At 41.0% G+C, this 16,846-nt stretch overlaps 1 protein-coding gene across 1 annotated transcript in view; it reads right to left on the reverse strand.

Annotated features, from left to right (window-relative positions):
• Positions 1 to 8,569: 8,569 nt before the first annotated feature.
• The window catches only part of gabrb4 (gamma-aminobutyric acid type A receptor subunit beta4), a gene marked incomplete at both ends in the record, with an annotated part of 76,102 nt that continues 67,825 nt past the window's right edge, over positions 8,570 to 16,846 (reverse strand). The window contains 5 exons of the mRNA XM_084075192.1: positions 8,570 to 8,929; positions 9,670 to 9,759; positions 10,447 to 10,703; positions 12,260 to 12,412; positions 14,341 to 14,478. Coding sequence (XP_083931318.1) covers positions 8,570 to 8,929; positions 9,670 to 9,759; positions 10,447 to 10,703; positions 12,260 to 12,412; positions 14,341 to 14,478 — 998 coding nt within the window. The remainder of the gene's footprint in view (positions 8,930 to 9,669; positions 9,760 to 10,446; positions 10,704 to 12,259; positions 12,413 to 14,340; positions 14,479 to 16,846) is intronic.

Genomic DNA, 16,846 nt, shown 5'->3' on the forward strand with positions numbered 1-16,846 from the left:
GAATAGACTTATATAACCATCATTGAGGGGAACTGTGGAGTCCAGGTTGTCACTGCCTACACCAGGGTTTCTTAACTAGAGGGTTGTGAATTAGAAGTAGGTCGCATGATTCTCTTTGTGAGTCAATATCTTGTAATAGAGGAACATTGTGTTATTAAATATATTGGATGTTGACTTTCCTTGGCCTATCCACAGTTTTGGTACAGTACAGAACCGTTCAAAAATGTTTGGCCGACACTACAAGACACAAATCATTTCATGTTCAAAACATATTTTAATTGACCATAACATTTCTTAAATTTAGTTTTATTCAATGTTCTTGTTGTTTGATTGAACCGCATATATTTTTTTTCCACACTTGTTTGCGTTTTTATGTCTGTGAAGAACTTTGTAAACTTTTTTTTTCTTAAAGGACAACTTTGTTTTTTTACAACCAAGGTTTATATTTTAGCTTGTAATTAAAGTAAATAAATGATGAGTGTAATTTTTTTTTCATTTACTGCTTTCTATATTTTTAGCATTTTTGCAATATTTTTTACAGTGGGCGGGGGCATTCTGTCCAGGTGGCTAAATATGCCTTTTTTACACAATAAAAAAGGTCCGGCTGTCTGAGATGGCCAGATGTGAGTTATTGGGGGCTAGAAGAGCTACTGTAAATAATAATAAAGAAAACGCCGGGTTAATGTGTTAAAAAAATACATATTTAGCCACCGGACAGAATGCCCCCGCCCACTGTGAAAACACTGTAAAAAAAGATTGTGAAAATTGCTAAAACTATAGAAAGCAGTAAATTTAAATTTTTTAACACTCATCTTTTATTTACTTTAATTACAATCTAAAACATAAACATTGGTTGTAAAAAACCAAAGTTGTCCTTTAAGTGCTATACAAATAAAATGTATAACTATAATAATTTGTTTTATTATTATATTCACATTCCGCCCATTTTGCATACAGCATAATAGCAAAATGGCCACTGTATGAATATAGTTGGCCGTCACTAAATAAACACAGCTGAGTAAATAGTGGCTGGGCATAGAATGGCACCTGGTGACTGGTCCAGGTAATTATGCAAAACATCCTAGGTTCCAGACTTGGTGCCTTTGTTACACATGAGCCCTCACCCTTCTCTCTCTCTCCCTTCCTTCACTGTCCTATTTCAAGAAAAAAGAGATGGAATCTGACATAGCGTTTTTTACAAATGTCAAATGGCTCTTTGAGCTACCATGATTCGCCAGTGTAGGTCAAGTGTGCCATGTCATTGACTACTTCCTCATAAAGGCAGTATTGCTGATAAGACCATGCTAGTAATGACTATATATATATATATATATATATATATATATATATATATATATATATATATATATAGGCACACACTCTAATCAATGTACTTATCAATGACCCCCCCAGTTAAATTTTATCAGTTTGATCATGTTTTGTTTTATTTGACTTTTTATGCCAAGTAGCACTTTGTGATTTGTTTCAAATGTAAAGTGTGCTTACAAATAACATTTATTATTATTATTATTATGCAGACAGTACCCATTCTTTTGGTGAATACTGACTATTGGGACATGATATGGAGTAAGGATTTGTACACAATGACAATTTGGTGTCCTAGAGATAATTTCAAGTAATTCAGAACAACATTTACACTACGTCTTGCTTTCGATGGACAGAACTGGTTTCTACAACTCCACAGCCAAGTGAGATTCATCCATGAAAAGATACAATATGTAATGCTTTAAATACGGTGCCAAATGGCATCAGTCAACACAAGCCCACTAATGACTTCTCATCTGATGCCTGTGAAGGGCGTGATATTGCTATTTACTATGGGATTTCAAACATTCAAATGCACGTCATTTTCCCTGTGCAAATGACATTCTCCTGCTGGAACATAATAATCCTAATTTTACCCCTAGATCTCGAGGAATCCTTATGAAATGAGTGATTGGTGTTAGCTTGGCCCTTTAGGGTGTGGGTGAACTACAGGAACAGTGCAGAGAAATGCAACTTGCACAACCACACAGTAACGTCCTCAGTGTTCATTTAACTCGGAGCGTGTGCAAATGGAACCAAATAGACCCATAACGGTCTATTTGGTTCCATTTTAGCCCCATGTGAGCCTCACTGTGGGAGAGCTTTACGACGGCATTTCCGTTGCTTCGTTCATACCATGCATATCTTGTGTCTTCTTTTTTTTTCTTTTTTTCCCGGTTTCGTTTGCAGAATTTATGCCAATGCTAGAGAAAGCTGTCCATGCCATTAGCAGTGAGGCTAGCTGGTATTTACGAACTGCCATGTTTTTGTTCATGCATTAAGAAATATTAAGTGAAAGATATCATATTTACAGTACAATTCACATGTAATTACACATATACACCAGAGGCAAGAAAATTCACATTGAAATCAGTTCAACAGTTTTTTTTACCCCTCCTCGATTACTCCTTGAACGTATGTGTCAAAAACGCACAGAAGAAAAAAGGATTTCACTCTGATAGAAGCAAATATTCTAAAGTAAAAGCATAGAACATAAAATCCTCACAGCATTTGGGATGAATGTGCCAATGTCATGTCCAAAAAGCATGTAGTACATGTTCCTAGTGAAATGAGTCATTACTGTATACTGTATTTTCCGCAAGCATGCAAGGGCTAACTGCATGTTTCTCCACGTGAATGTGCTTGCACTTTGTTGAGGGACAAAGAAAAATGAACTCGAGTCATAAAGAAAAAATAAATACCTAGGTATGTTTTTTTTGTGGAAAGTGATTTCTGGGAAGAAACTAACCTGAATAAGAAATGTAAAACTCACTGTTACATTGAAGCAGTGTTACAAAATGTTAGTGCATTTCAGTGAATCACAGAACAGATGGGATAGGCCTCTTTCTGGTCAAACCAATTCCTCCGCTTTTCCTCAAAGAACACTTAGGGTTGTGTTATTCATCATGTTTTTTCTTTTTTTCTTTTTTACAAACCGTTTGTGCTGTTTTTGCACTGGAACAAAAATGGGATCATCTGACTGGCTTCATAGCCTGGCTTAGTGTGACACTTTGAATACCTAAGATCCACCATATTGCCTTTAAACAGTTTGACAAGCTGTTTTGGTCTTTGGACAAAATCTCAACCAAAACATTCATTATAAAAACATATCACACTTTATATATATATATATATATATATATATATATATATATATATATATATATATATATATATATATATATATATATATATATATATATAATGACGTTTGTTATCCACCCAAAAATACCAATATGTTACATTAGAAGTAGAATACGTAAATTGAAATGAATGAATGACTGAATGAATGATTGAAATGCACTAAAAAGTGCTTATATGTCCCTGATTCAGACCTGCTAATTATCCACCAAGATCATGAGCCATTCTCGAAACCACAGTATGGGTTTTAGTATGGTAGCTATCCGAGGGAAATTAATCAACATCTGTTCTTCCTCTGACTGCAGGAAAAAGAAAGAAAGAAAGAAAGAAAGAAAATAATAAATAAAAGTTCCAAATCTGACAGACGGTGAGGTCTAGCTTGTGATATCTAATCTGCTGATTGGACAACGTTCAATGAGAATTGCCGTAGCTCTGTTTATCTCGCGATAGATGTTTACAGGTATGTGGATTACTATTAATTCATCTGATCTGTACGAACAAATCTTTGCATCGTGGCTTCCATGTTAAAACCACTCACAATACTGCAACCAGATCACATCAAGGGACACATGATCCATTAACTGCTGTTAACACAATTTGATGTCCGCAGTTCCAATAACGGCTCACTTCCAGATAGCACCTCATAAAAACCTATATATATGTTTGACAGATCAATGGTCATCCATTTTGAAGAATTTCAGCCAGGTTTGTGAGGATGTTAGCAACCTTTGTGTACTGTATGCCTCCTGTTTCAGTCTTACACTCTTCCAGAGTAAAATAAATCTAATTGAGCCCAGAGGTGGATTTCTGATCATGTTTAACCGCTGAATTAGTTTATTGATCACTATTCACGTTCTCTCCTCTTCTCTCCTCAAACAGTAAATCTACAGTATGTTCTTAAAAATAAAGATTGATCACTGCATGAGGGTTGTATAATCATTATGACCTTATGGCTGGCCGGGAGCACTTGAGAGATGAGTAACAAATTACTTTGGCTACAGGCAGAACATAAGATGGTCTGTCTGTCTGTCTGTCTGTCTGTCTGTCTGTCTGTAGGATGCAAGCTGGCCTTTGATCAGTATTCATTAGTACAGTATAATATGCCTTTTTTAGTTGTACACAGCTACTGGATTTCTCTCCCTTCCTTCCTTGCTCTCGACTACATCCCGGCCCCATACTGTGTTCCTATTACAATGTGCCAGTCTCTTCCTTGCTGCTATGTGACCCAGTGGTACTGCATATGCTGTTCAATGGAAGGCTGTTTCAGAGCTTCAAGCACCCCAGCAGGTCTTCTCTATGCCTGTCCAGAGCAGGACTCGATTTGAAGAACACGAGAGAAGTCCCTCTGAGTGATCTGGATGAGGAATTCTTCAGCTGTATACTGTACAAAGGAAGAACTCTTTAACGCTGGATTCACACCAGCAGCGTCGTTTTGCTGACATGTTCGGAGAATGCGGCGAGGTTCAATGCCCATGGAGTTGAGCGACCGCTCCTTTTCCCACTGGGTCAGCCGGTCAGGGAGATCGAGCCAGCAAAAAAAGGAAAGCGTCAGAGTTGAGAAAACCTTAAACTGCTCTAGCGCGTCTGATATCATGTCTAGAGGGGTGGGTTCAAAAATCTCCGGAGAAAAAATCCGGCGGATCCTATTGGTTCACCGATTTGTCCGTCAGCCCCGCCCCGCCCCCCTATTAAATCAAATTGAGCGACTACATGGCCTATCTCTTGCCTAAAATGTTTTTCAATCACGTTGCCAGAGCAGTGAGCATCTGTACCTCTCCCCGCCTGTGTGAACTCACCGGCACCCGGCACCTGCTGACTTGACTGCGGTATGGAAGTAGCATATCAGTAGCTTTATAGCTTCTTAATTTATACAAAATTAAACTCGTAGTTTAGATCAGGGGTCTTCAACAGGGGGCCCGGGACTCCTAGGGTGTCCTCAGATGTACTACAGGGGGGCCGCCAAATCGTTGTCTGATAGGATTATTGAGGGTTTAAGTGAAATAAACAAAAAACACTAGTTCACACAGCACTGACGAAATCTATGAAAAGGTTTCATCTGCAATACAATTTTATACAATATGTAGAGGGGGTTCCTGCTTCATCTCTCTCTCAGCTAGGGGGTCCTTGGCCTGAAAAGGTTGAAGACCCCTGGTTTAGATAGATAGGCAACTAAACAACATACATAAACAATGGATCCCCTGTATTGTAGGTAGAGAGCAGGGACAGCTACGTAGGTAGAGAGTGGGTCAGACCAGCTGCTTTTGCCACTTGTCTGTGGAACAACCTATTCATTTTAGCCAATACGAAAGGCCATGTAGTTGCTTAATCTTGATCAATTTCACGTCTACAGCTGCTAGTTTAAAACTTTAAAACGTGTCAATATTTGCTACTTCCATTACGGTCCATTTCTTCACCTTGGTAGCAGACACGGACGCTGACACGCGGTGACAGGCTGTCACTCGTAACCCCCGGGCAGACTAATTTATTGCATTTTGTGAATGTTCCCACTGTAAACGTTCACTCGAAGCTGCTGGTGTGAATTCAGCGCAAAGTCTGATTTATAGGCTTCTTTATCACGTGATGCTGTCACATGCTGGTAACGACTACAAGCTCACAATGTGTGTGTGAGACGTGTTGGGAGCTTGTAGATCTGCTATTTTCAGCATGCTACTCAGTAACTGACCTACGACAGTATTTCAGACGGTCACACAGCTCTTTCGACACGCGTCAACACTTCTTTCGGTGAAATAACGTTTCTTCAAGGTTCATGCAACCAAGTATAAATTAAGTCTTATCATCTCTCCTTACCTCCCCTAGGATCTAATGTATGCCAAAACGTTCTTACGTTCTTACCCATCTCTTATATTCTTTCAACATTTAGCTCTGTGCCGTTTTATTATAACATGAGCAGAACTGGTTTTGAATCCACAACCATGAGATTGAACAATGGCAACTGATTTTTGTGCTGTAGATATGAGGACATGGCATATCATTTCAAAGTCAAAATCTCCAGTAAGGTGAGCTGGTTTCAACAGGAAAACCCATGGGATGCATGTCGGTGTGAAACCCATAGAAACATGATAATGAAATCTTAGTTTGAACTCATACCCTGTAATAAGTTACAAAACACAAGGTCCTACAGGGTATCAGCCACACAAAGCACAATTTATTTTGTGAATGAACCTGAGCACTGGAAAAAAGCAGGGTCCGGAAGAGTGAAACAGAATCTTTTATGGATATAGTATACTATGGATATAGGCCTTTTGGTTATCATTTCAAATTCATGGCTATTTATCACATATCATGTTTTGTTCCCCAGACGTGCTGGATCACCATTTGTCCTGATTACACTGATATTCCTGATCTTTGGGGGATCTCGACCTCAAAGGGCAGAAAGGATGGTGGGGATTATGATTTAAGTTGCAGAGTATATGAAAGGTTGAACACTTCTTCCTCTTATTCTAATCTACCGTGGTTCATGACTTGAACTGTAAATGAATTTTGTACATTTTAAGACACTTCCCCATTGCGGCGGGATCGCAATATGAACTCCCAAGATTCCCAGAGCGAGAAACGCTTTACCAGCACGTTACTGTATGACAACTGATATATACTATATACTGTGTGGCAACTGATGTAGCCTATGACAACTGGTCAAACTGTGGGCTGATACTGTATGTTGACTCTTTCTGAATGTACAAACATCTTTAACCCATTAAGACCTGAGGCGATTCTTAATTTTTTTTTCCTAAATCCTAACAGTTTTTTTGAAAAAAATCTCACGATTTTTCAAAAATAGCAGATCTACAAGCTCATATATCTGCTATTTTTGAATAGCCAAAGAAATCTAAAGTGACACAGATGCGTTCCAGGTCTTAATGGGTTAAATCGTTACCATGGAGATCATTTTAATTCACTCACTGGTGCAACCACCCCCCCCCCCCCTCCCACCACCAACAACACCTTTTTCCTTAGACACACAAAAGCAGGACATGATGTCAATGAAATACTGCATTGAAAGAGCAATGTGAATCACTAGGATGGGATAAAAAACATTACAAGTAATACTTTCAAACTATGACCCATGAGAATACCGAATGATAAAAATGTACAGGATGTCATTTTTTTTTCTTCGTCAAACAATCAAAATGAGTAATGCTTAAACCTTTGAACTTTTGAACTCTTTATCTAGTAATAATGCCCTAGCGCTAGAACATGATCTGACACTCTCTGAAATCACAGTATTTTCAAGACAAAATCAAATCTACAATAATCAGCATTTTTGTATTTCTTTTTTTTTTTTTTACCATAATGAAAAAACACCCCCCCCCCGCCCACACACACACACACACACACACACACCCGCCCACCCCCCCCCCCAAAGGACCTGTTTCTAAAACAACTTAAGAGGAGGCGCAAAAAGGAGAAAAAAACAGAAGTTTTGCGTTGACTCTGGGTTTTTTTAGGAATGCAGCGGTCTAAAATCCCGTCGTCCGCAAGGTGAGGCCAGTCGAACAAGAGGAGAAGGAAAAAGAAAGCCCGTTTTAGGCCAGAGCTGATGTCTGCGAGAGTAGAATGATATCGATTCACTTTATAGAAGAAGGGGTGGGTGGGGGGGGCGGGGGGAGCCAATAGGAACAACACATAATCCCAAAAAACTAGGTTTCTGCTGTACAAGAGGGTAGAAATGCAGAATTCCGTGCATGGTATTCATGGGCGATGGGCGGGGAGGGGCGTTTGGAGGGAGAGGGGGGGCCGGGGGGGGCTGATGGAGGGGTAGAAGGATCTCACTCAGCCTTGATGCCTGAACAGACAAAGCCACCACTGATTTTCATGAGCTGCGGGTAGAGAGGATTTGTTTTTCTTTTGATTACAATAAGTATCAATAAAAAGTCAATGGGACTCTGAGACATCTTTTTCTTTTCTTTCTCGAGAGCTTTCACTTTCCTTTTGTTTTCAGTTTCTTTTTTTTTCTTTTTTTCTTTTTTCTTTTTTTAGCAAAAATATCATGCAGTCTTTAGTTCCAAAAACCCCTGGTTGTGGGATCGGTGTGTTTGTATGTTTGTGTGTGTGTGTGTTTGTTTGTTTGCCGGTCAGTCGATCGGTTGGTTTTGTGTGTTGGTTTCAGGAGGAAAATGGAACTCAAAAAGCCTTGAAATTCTTCTCTCACAATTATTCTTAAACATTCAAGTCATCCTATTAATACTTTGTACAGCAGAAAGGTCCTTCAGATTTCACGTGTGTGTATATATAAATATAATATATAGAAATATGCATATACATATCTTCAACTCGTATATGTGTATACATATTCTCGCGACTGTATCAAAGCCAATTCAATGTGCTCTCAAAATATGGCCCATGATTCCTTGTGGGATGCACATCAATTCACATAGTACAACCAGTAGATTAGGTTGAAAAATCCAAAGACGATGGGGAAAATGACCCGGGACCACTTGTCAATGGTGCTGACGTCCGCCAGGTTGGGGATTTTCAACTTGAGCTTGGACGAGCGGCGCCGTAGCCGGCAGTTCGCCCGGCTCCGCATGGCGGCGCCGCCGCGGTCCAGCGAGTGGTGGCTGAAGCCGTCGCGTGGCGCCATGGGCTTCCTGAATTGGACCCCGGAGCTGTCGAAGGACATGACCGAATTCCGAGAGTCACTGACGCTGCTCCCGACGTCGGATGGCATCACCTCGTTGTTCATCTCCAACGTGGTGAGGAGGATGTTCCCGTAGGCGTCCACCTAGAGAGAGGGGGAGAGAGAGAGAGAGAGAGAGAGAGAGAGAGAGAGAGGGGGGTGTCAGGCCTGGCTGCAACGTGCTGCATTGTACCCCACCGTACCCCCCCCCCCCCCCCCAAAATCCCCATATACTGCTGAAACCCTCCAGAAAAGCTTTAACCACTTAAACCCTATTATACGTGGTTGTGCGTCAAATTAGAGTAGATCTACACGCTCACAATGTATCGCAACGCGACACGTTCAGCGTTGCCAGATTCTGTGAGAGAAACAAGTAACCAGGTCTAGGAAAACCAGCCCCAAAAGAAGCGACTATGGGCCGCATGAGCACTTTAACATATACATCAGCTATTTGAAAATAGCAGATCTGCAAGCTTGTAGATCAGCTATTTTCAAATAAAATCTTGCGGGGAAATTATAATAAGCAGATCTGGCAACCCTGGACACGTTGTGAGCTTGTAGCTCTGCTATTTTCACTAAACGTTTCTCGTCAAATGCTAGGGCTCATGTGGTTAAAGCTAAAGCACAATGCAGTGATGATATGGAATGACATTTTTCTTTTCTTTGCATGCTTTAAATATTTCCAAATAGTTACACACATTTCCTTTTTCAAAGTACTGACTAGATAATCTACAACGGATGTTTCCACTGGTAATAAACTGATAAATTACTTTGAACATCCTTTATAATCTGATGTCATTTTGACCGCTGTCCTACAGCTCATTATGAGTTCTAAATACATGTACCCCAACTTTTCTTTGTTCCTCGAGATACAGATTTCTCCGCTGTGTAAATGACCTGAAGGTGTTGGTTTGAAACGGCACGGAAATGGAGTCCTTGCAATGTGAAAGAAAAAATGAAGAGAACATTAAAACGGCTATATAAAAATCACTGGCAAGTCAGCACATTTTTCTAAGAATTACAGAATGCATAACACATGAACTGTTAACAGGAACAACTTCAAATAAGCATAATATTATTTTATACATCACACACACACACACACACACACACAAAAAAACAAGGGGCTTCATTCAGTCTAGCCGGTTTTGCATCCACCGCTGAATGTTTTCAATGCCGCTGCCACCGCCTTTGTTATTTTTGACTGTCCAATTTAGATGAAAGCCGGAAAATACATGTTCAACAGCAAGGTAGCGGAGCAAGAATGAATCAAGCCCACGAGCATAACGTAGACAACAACCTAAATAGGAAATGAGAATGTTTACACCACTGCTGAGCTAGATGAATCACTATCTCAACGGAAAAGGGCTATGCTCTATAGAAAGCCCAGAGTCAGTGCTTTGGGGGAGAAGCAATGGATGATGGCTGGTGAATGCATGTGTGGACTGTATGCTTCCTGGCAGATTACTTTGGGGAATGTGTGTTGTCGGTGTTTGAATAGAATTGACTTTAGCTATAGGAATCAGATATGGGTGGGGAAAAAAAAGATGGTTGTTTTATACTTGAACTCTGATTGACACAGGAGGAGGAGGATGGTAGAAGGAGAGGATGAAGATGCAAACCTGTTCCCTCAGGCGCTTCTCCTCGTATCGCGGGCGCTCGTTGTTAGCTTTGTTCAACCGCTCATTGATTTTCTTCTGCTGCTGGGGGCCCCGGCCAAAGAACACGTAATTTACAAAGGCATATTCAAGCAGGGCCAGGAACACAAACACAAAACAGCCCATGAGGTAGACGTCGATGGCTTTCACATACGGGATCTTTGGGAGAGTCTCCCTAAGGTGGGTGTTAATTGTAGTCATGGTGAGCACCGTTGTCACACCTAAGTATGGCACACACACACACACACACATGCGCACGTGTGCGCGCGCGCGCGACACACACACACACACACACACACACACACACACACACACACACACACACACACACACACACACACACACACACACACACACACACAGAAAGAAACAATTAATGATAAGCCACATAGTCGGAAAACTGCAACATTTTACCTTTAGCCCTTTTTGTTATCAAGTCAGTGGTGGTTGGCAAATTAAATGTACAGAAACTGAAATTAGCACTTCATCAGCTATCATTTTTGTAAAGACCCCCAAAATGCATTTGACTTAGTCGTCATTTGTGTGCTTGCCTTGAAGAGTTATGGATCTGAAAATAATTCAAAGTTAAAGGTGTTTTGATGGTGACATTTCTAGAGTTCAAACCAAATCCAGAGGGAACATATGGTATCGGAGAGAATAGGCAGCCAAAATACTGCTGGCAAGGTAACTGGGGGAGGAAGGTCACCCCAAACCCCTCCAGTGACCCACGACTTGTCGCCAAGTTCAAATGAATGACAGGAAGTTTACAGTTGTTACTTCATTCAGCCCAATGTCAATGTCATTTGATTACAGTGGTTCTCAAAGTGGGCTTATGCAAATACCCTTTGTACTTTTTGTACTTTTTGTCAGATTACCTGTGTGCACCCAGAGTCAGAGTACCCAATTCGGTAGAACTGCCATGCGTTCAATTAAAACTTTGAGTGCCAAATGTGTTTACATCCGCGTCCTCGTCGTGGAGTCTACAGCCGTAAACAGTGCGGCGTAAATGGTGCCAGCACTAGATTAATAGTGCCAGGCTGCCAGCACTAGATGTACCTTGTTTTAATAAACCTCTGGCACCGAATGTGTTAAATATGGAGATCTGGAGATGGAGATCATCGTATTTGGAATTGTAATGGAGCTCTAATGTGCACACTACCACTTATAATGGTAGCGCAGCACAAACATGACACAAAGCTTGGCCACGGGCCAATCTGTATAGCCGATGGGTCGGGTTGGCCAATCAAGGAAGCTGGTACTACACCATATTCACAAAAATACTCAATATGTGAAAAATATTCACAATATGTGAATCCTTGGCCTACTGTCAGTGTGCACAAGACATTTGGCACTGATCATTCCGGTGGTTTGCGAGATTAGCGACACACTCACACACACACACACACACACACACACACACACACACACACACACACACACACACACACACACACACACCCTCTTCTAAATGGCTCGCCCCCTAAAAGCCACATTGTAATAACAATGCGTCTAACCATGTGAATTAGTGTCTAACCATGTAAGTTAATTATAAACAATACAGTTGAGTTATTTTCCTTATTTGGCCAGCTATTTTCATTAGGGCAGTAAGGGGAAACAAGACATGTGGGTGCATTTAATACTACATGTTCTTGTGTGCATCACTGGAGCTTTCAGCGCTCAAGCTCCACGTGGTGCAGACATACATTTTCATTGATACAGCAACCTTGTGACTTCCGTGCTCGCTGCATTCCCTGGGTGCAATGGTGAACGTTCTTACCCAGGGCCACCCGGGCCGCAGACGCATCGTAATTGATCCAGAAGGAAACCCACGAGAGGATGGTGATCAGGATGGAGGGCATGTATGTCTGCAGGATGAAGTAGCCAATGTTCCTCTTGATCCTGAAACTCAGCGACAGCCTAGGGTACGAACCTGGAAATGAGTGGAGGACAAAAGGTATAGATCAGGGGTGGGCAACTTTGATGATGGAGAGGGCCACTATATTTCCACACTCACTCCAGAGAGCCACATTGCATATACTGTCGGGCTGAAACATCTTATCTTCGTGTTTTAACTTGTTTTCGTAAATTAATGCCGTACTTCAAAAGTAGCAAAAATAGCAGATCTACAAGCTCAGCTTGTAGATCTGCTTGGAAAGCTTGTAGATCTGCTATTTTTGCTATTTTTGAAATGGAATCCTGTTTTTCTTTTTGCCATTTTTGAAATGGGATCTTGAAAAGTGACATTTTTATTTAATTTCAAATGCATTTAGTTATACTAACTTCATGAACTTAAATACAAATACATTGGACATAAAAAAGACAATAGAATTGTAATACTAGTCATTAAGCTACTAATATAGACTGAATTAATTAAAGCGGGTCATGTTTGCATGTTTGCAATTATAGCAGCTGAAATCAATAATACATCAGTATTCCGATATTAATCTGCAGGCCGCATTAAGTGAAGATGGGGGCCACATGTGGCCCCCGGGCCGCCAGTTGCCCATGTATGCTCTAGATGGAGAGGAGGGAAGAGCGGAGAATGGAGGGAAGAGCGGAGAGGATAGAGTGACACATGGGAGAAGAGAGAGATGGAGTGATGGATTGTTGAAGAACAGAAGTAGAAGAGCAAGGGAAGGGAAAACATAAGTGAAAATGAGAAAGGGAAGACAAGGGAAGAGGGGGCGGTTGATATTGGCACAACTTAAAGAGTTCCAAAGTCTGCACTCTTGACAACGCACAAGGGTAGTCATTTCTCCATTTGTTCAGATGGAGCACTTAATTTCCCCAAAGCGATGGATTCCTTTCCAGGGACAAGTTCGATTCCAATTAAAACATGGCAGAAAGTCGCAAACACGGCAGATTTTTCTGCAACCCCCTATCTCAGCAGGCAGCTCCAGCCCCGGCGCCCCTCTGAGAATTGTCATAGAGAGCCACTCTGCTTTTCTTTAACACATTCCCTGTCCTCTAAACATTACCAAAAGGGCATTTTGCAAAAAGGGGCGTAATTGGAACCCAAGCCTTTTTGCATTACATGAGTGAGCAAAAATTATACATGGGTGCAGTAAGTCATCCCATTGTGCATTTTACAGAGAAAAAAACAGCAGCCGTTTGTGGTACAACATTAATTAGTCGAGTGGAAGTACTTAATTCAAGCCAACCGCAACAATAAGTTGCTGATGCAAAAAGCTGTATGTATGGAGCAGGCTGTACTCTCACAGCCTCCACGACACTGAGATATTTACAGCTCTGGAAACAACGTAGACTCTATGTAAGGACTTTGTACGACCAATTCATCAAAATGGAAAAGAGGGCTTAAGATAAGGACTATGGTTTTAATCTAAAAGGCTATGTCCTATGAGCAACTCACGGTGACAAATGATACAATCATCTCCAGGGTCCTGTAAATCTTCTGATGAATCAATACTTCAGCATACATATTTTATCAAGGCTGTTGATGAATAAACAGCAACACACAAATTCACCCCAGATGAATGGTGTCCCCCGTTTTCTAAATAAATTACACTTAAATGAAAGATGTGAGTTACACCTACATTTTCGTTTAGGTTCTCTCTCTCTCTCTGAATCGTGAATTTATTGCATAAAAACTGGAGTCCAATAAAATGTGATTCCTACACTACTACAAATTTGTGTGTATTTTCTTGGCTTCGCACTGATACAGATAAATATGTCTTCACCTAGGAGCTGCCCAGTACAATAAATCAATGTCATACTCTGGACAAGTGGGTCCATTCTGCAAACTTGATGGCCCCACTACTGTACCAATTGGGAGTTGAGAGTGAGCTTTGCGCAAGGACACCTAAACACCTACGAGGTTGTTATCGCTGAAGGTCTTACCTGTAGTAAATTGGACTTCTCTAGACACCAGGCGGACGCCTACGATGGAGAACTGAGGTAGCTCCAACTTGTCTACCCCAGTCACGGCATTGTCTCCTCCTTGCCAGAAGAACACAATGTCATCGGTTGTATACCCATCTGTGTCAGGGGTTAGAGGAGAGGAAGGAAGGAGGCAAGGAAAGATCACTTAATGTTTCACCTTAGGTTAACCCATTAAGATCTGAAGACGATTCTACAAATGTCTTCTAAATCCCGACAGTATTCTGAAAAACGTATGTTTCTATATCAGTGGTGCTCAAACTTTTTCATGTCAAGGACCCCCAAAATGATATGTATTTAGCCACAGACACCTATCTCAAAATATGTTGTTCCAGGGACCCCCAGAATTTTCGTGCCACGCTACGAGCTTGTAGATCTGCTATTTTTGAATAGCCAAATTGTAAAATAATGCTTTTTAGCTCAAATAAAAAAATTACACAGATGCGTTCCCGGTCTCAATGGGTTAATTTATAAATGCGAAGTGATAAAAACAAAAAGATGAAATTATAAAGTAATTAACTCTGCTTTTCAGGTTTTTGATTAATACCAAGGCACCTTGACTTGCAGATGAAGTAACCCCTGATAAAGTACCTCCTGGAAAATGAATTACCATGATGAGCAGATAAAAAAATAAATCCACAGAAATAAGCCTTTGCGCTGATAAAAAAAAACAAAAAAATAAAGAAGTTAAGAAACAACAAAAACAAGATAACAAAAAAGGAGTCAAACACCACTGAATTAGCAAATTCAATATGAATCACGATCATGTCCTGCATTGGCAACTGTGCTGACTTCACGTACTTACTAATAAGAGTATAAATCGAAAACCTCATTAATTATGCCACTGTTCTAAACAGCTTGTGAGAAGAACTTTCTGAGACCTGTGAACACACAGAACTCGGTGGATCAGTCTTTCTCTTCACCTCCACATAACTCTAAAACCACTCCTTACACCAAGGCGGCGTATTATCTCCGACAGGCAGAAATGGCTGGGCGGGGCGGGGATTATGTTTTTGCCCCAGTGATTCACTGTCGGTCCGTCTGTGAGCAGTTAAACTCGGGCACTGCTTTAGCGTGAAACTTTGCTTGCACACTCCCAGTAGACCAAGGAAGAACCTCTACAAAAGTTTCCGGCCATTTTTTTTGGGCCTCATGGTGGCATTATAACAGCCCCACACACACACACACACACACACACACACACACAGCATTCCTGACGCAAAATAAACAATGAATGAGGCTCTATATAAAATTGAATACATGGATATTTATTTTGGGGGATATAATGCCCTCTGGCGTGAACATAGTTCACGCCAGAGGGCGTGAACTCTCGCTCGCTCCCTTTATCATATAACCGGGGTTACGCTAGTAACCTATAGTTCTGACACGTGCACTTGACGCCTCCAGTATGGCTTCAACCATTGTAAACAATGTTTGCGTTTGAATTCGCGGGTCTCAGGGCCTTAACTCTTGAACCGGAGGTCGTAGAATCTGGAAGGAAAAAACATTTCCCCTGGATTGCATTGCGTTTAAAGTCTGCCCATAGCTACTGGGGCGCCACAACCATGAACAGTTGCATCATCTGTCATACAAACTATTTCTCCCTGCAGCTTCCTTGTGTCCTGATGGCTGTACCCCACGACTGACACGACCCTGAGTTAGGCAACCCGACCTGGCGGAGATCTGCACTCGAAGGAGTACACTTTTCTAGTTTATACTTTGCCGTACGATGCTGTCGCACAAGGAAAATATGTTTATTTTTGGCACACGACAGCGCTGTGGTATTTAGCATCAGCGGTGTAAACAAAGTTTACAGCCAAAAGGGTTTTGGTGAGAGCAGATGACATTTGTGTGTATCTCCTATCACAGATGTTGTTGTTGAATTAGGCCAGTGGTTCTCAGACTTTTTAATTTCAACGACCCCCATAACTTTCAGAGTTACAGATCTGTATAAGGGGACATTTCTAACCCCCTCAATGTAGCCAGATGGTTCCTGGACCCCACTTTAAGAGCCAATGCATTAGGCCATGACACCACCTCTGCATGGTTCATCGGTGGAACATGGCATCCCAGAACAGCCCCCTCAAAACTGACTTTAAAGGACAACTTTGTTTTTTTAGTACAACCAAGGTTTATGTTTTGGCTTGGAATTAAAGTAAATAAAAGATGAGTATTAATCATCTTTCATTTACTGCTTTCTATAGTTTTAGCAATTTTCTGGATCTTTTTTTACAGTGGGCGGGGGCATTCGGACCCGTGGCTAAATATGTCTTTTTTTACACTATAACAGGGCGATTTATTTTTTATTATTTACAGTAGCTCTTCTAGCCCCCAATAACTTACATCTGGCCATCAAAGACCACGGGACCTTTTTTATTGTGTAAAAAAATACATATTTAGCCACCTGCCCGAATGCCCCCACTCACTGTAAAAAAGGATTGCGAAAATTGCGAAAACTATAGAAAGC

The sequence above is a fragment of the Gymnoscopelus microlampas genome (genome assembly GCF_963454915.1).
Source record: "Gymnoscopelus microlampas genome assembly, chromosome: 12".
NCBI classification, from domain to species: domain Eukaryota; kingdom Metazoa; phylum Chordata; class Actinopteri; order Myctophiformes; family Myctophidae; genus Gymnoscopelus; species Gymnoscopelus microlampas.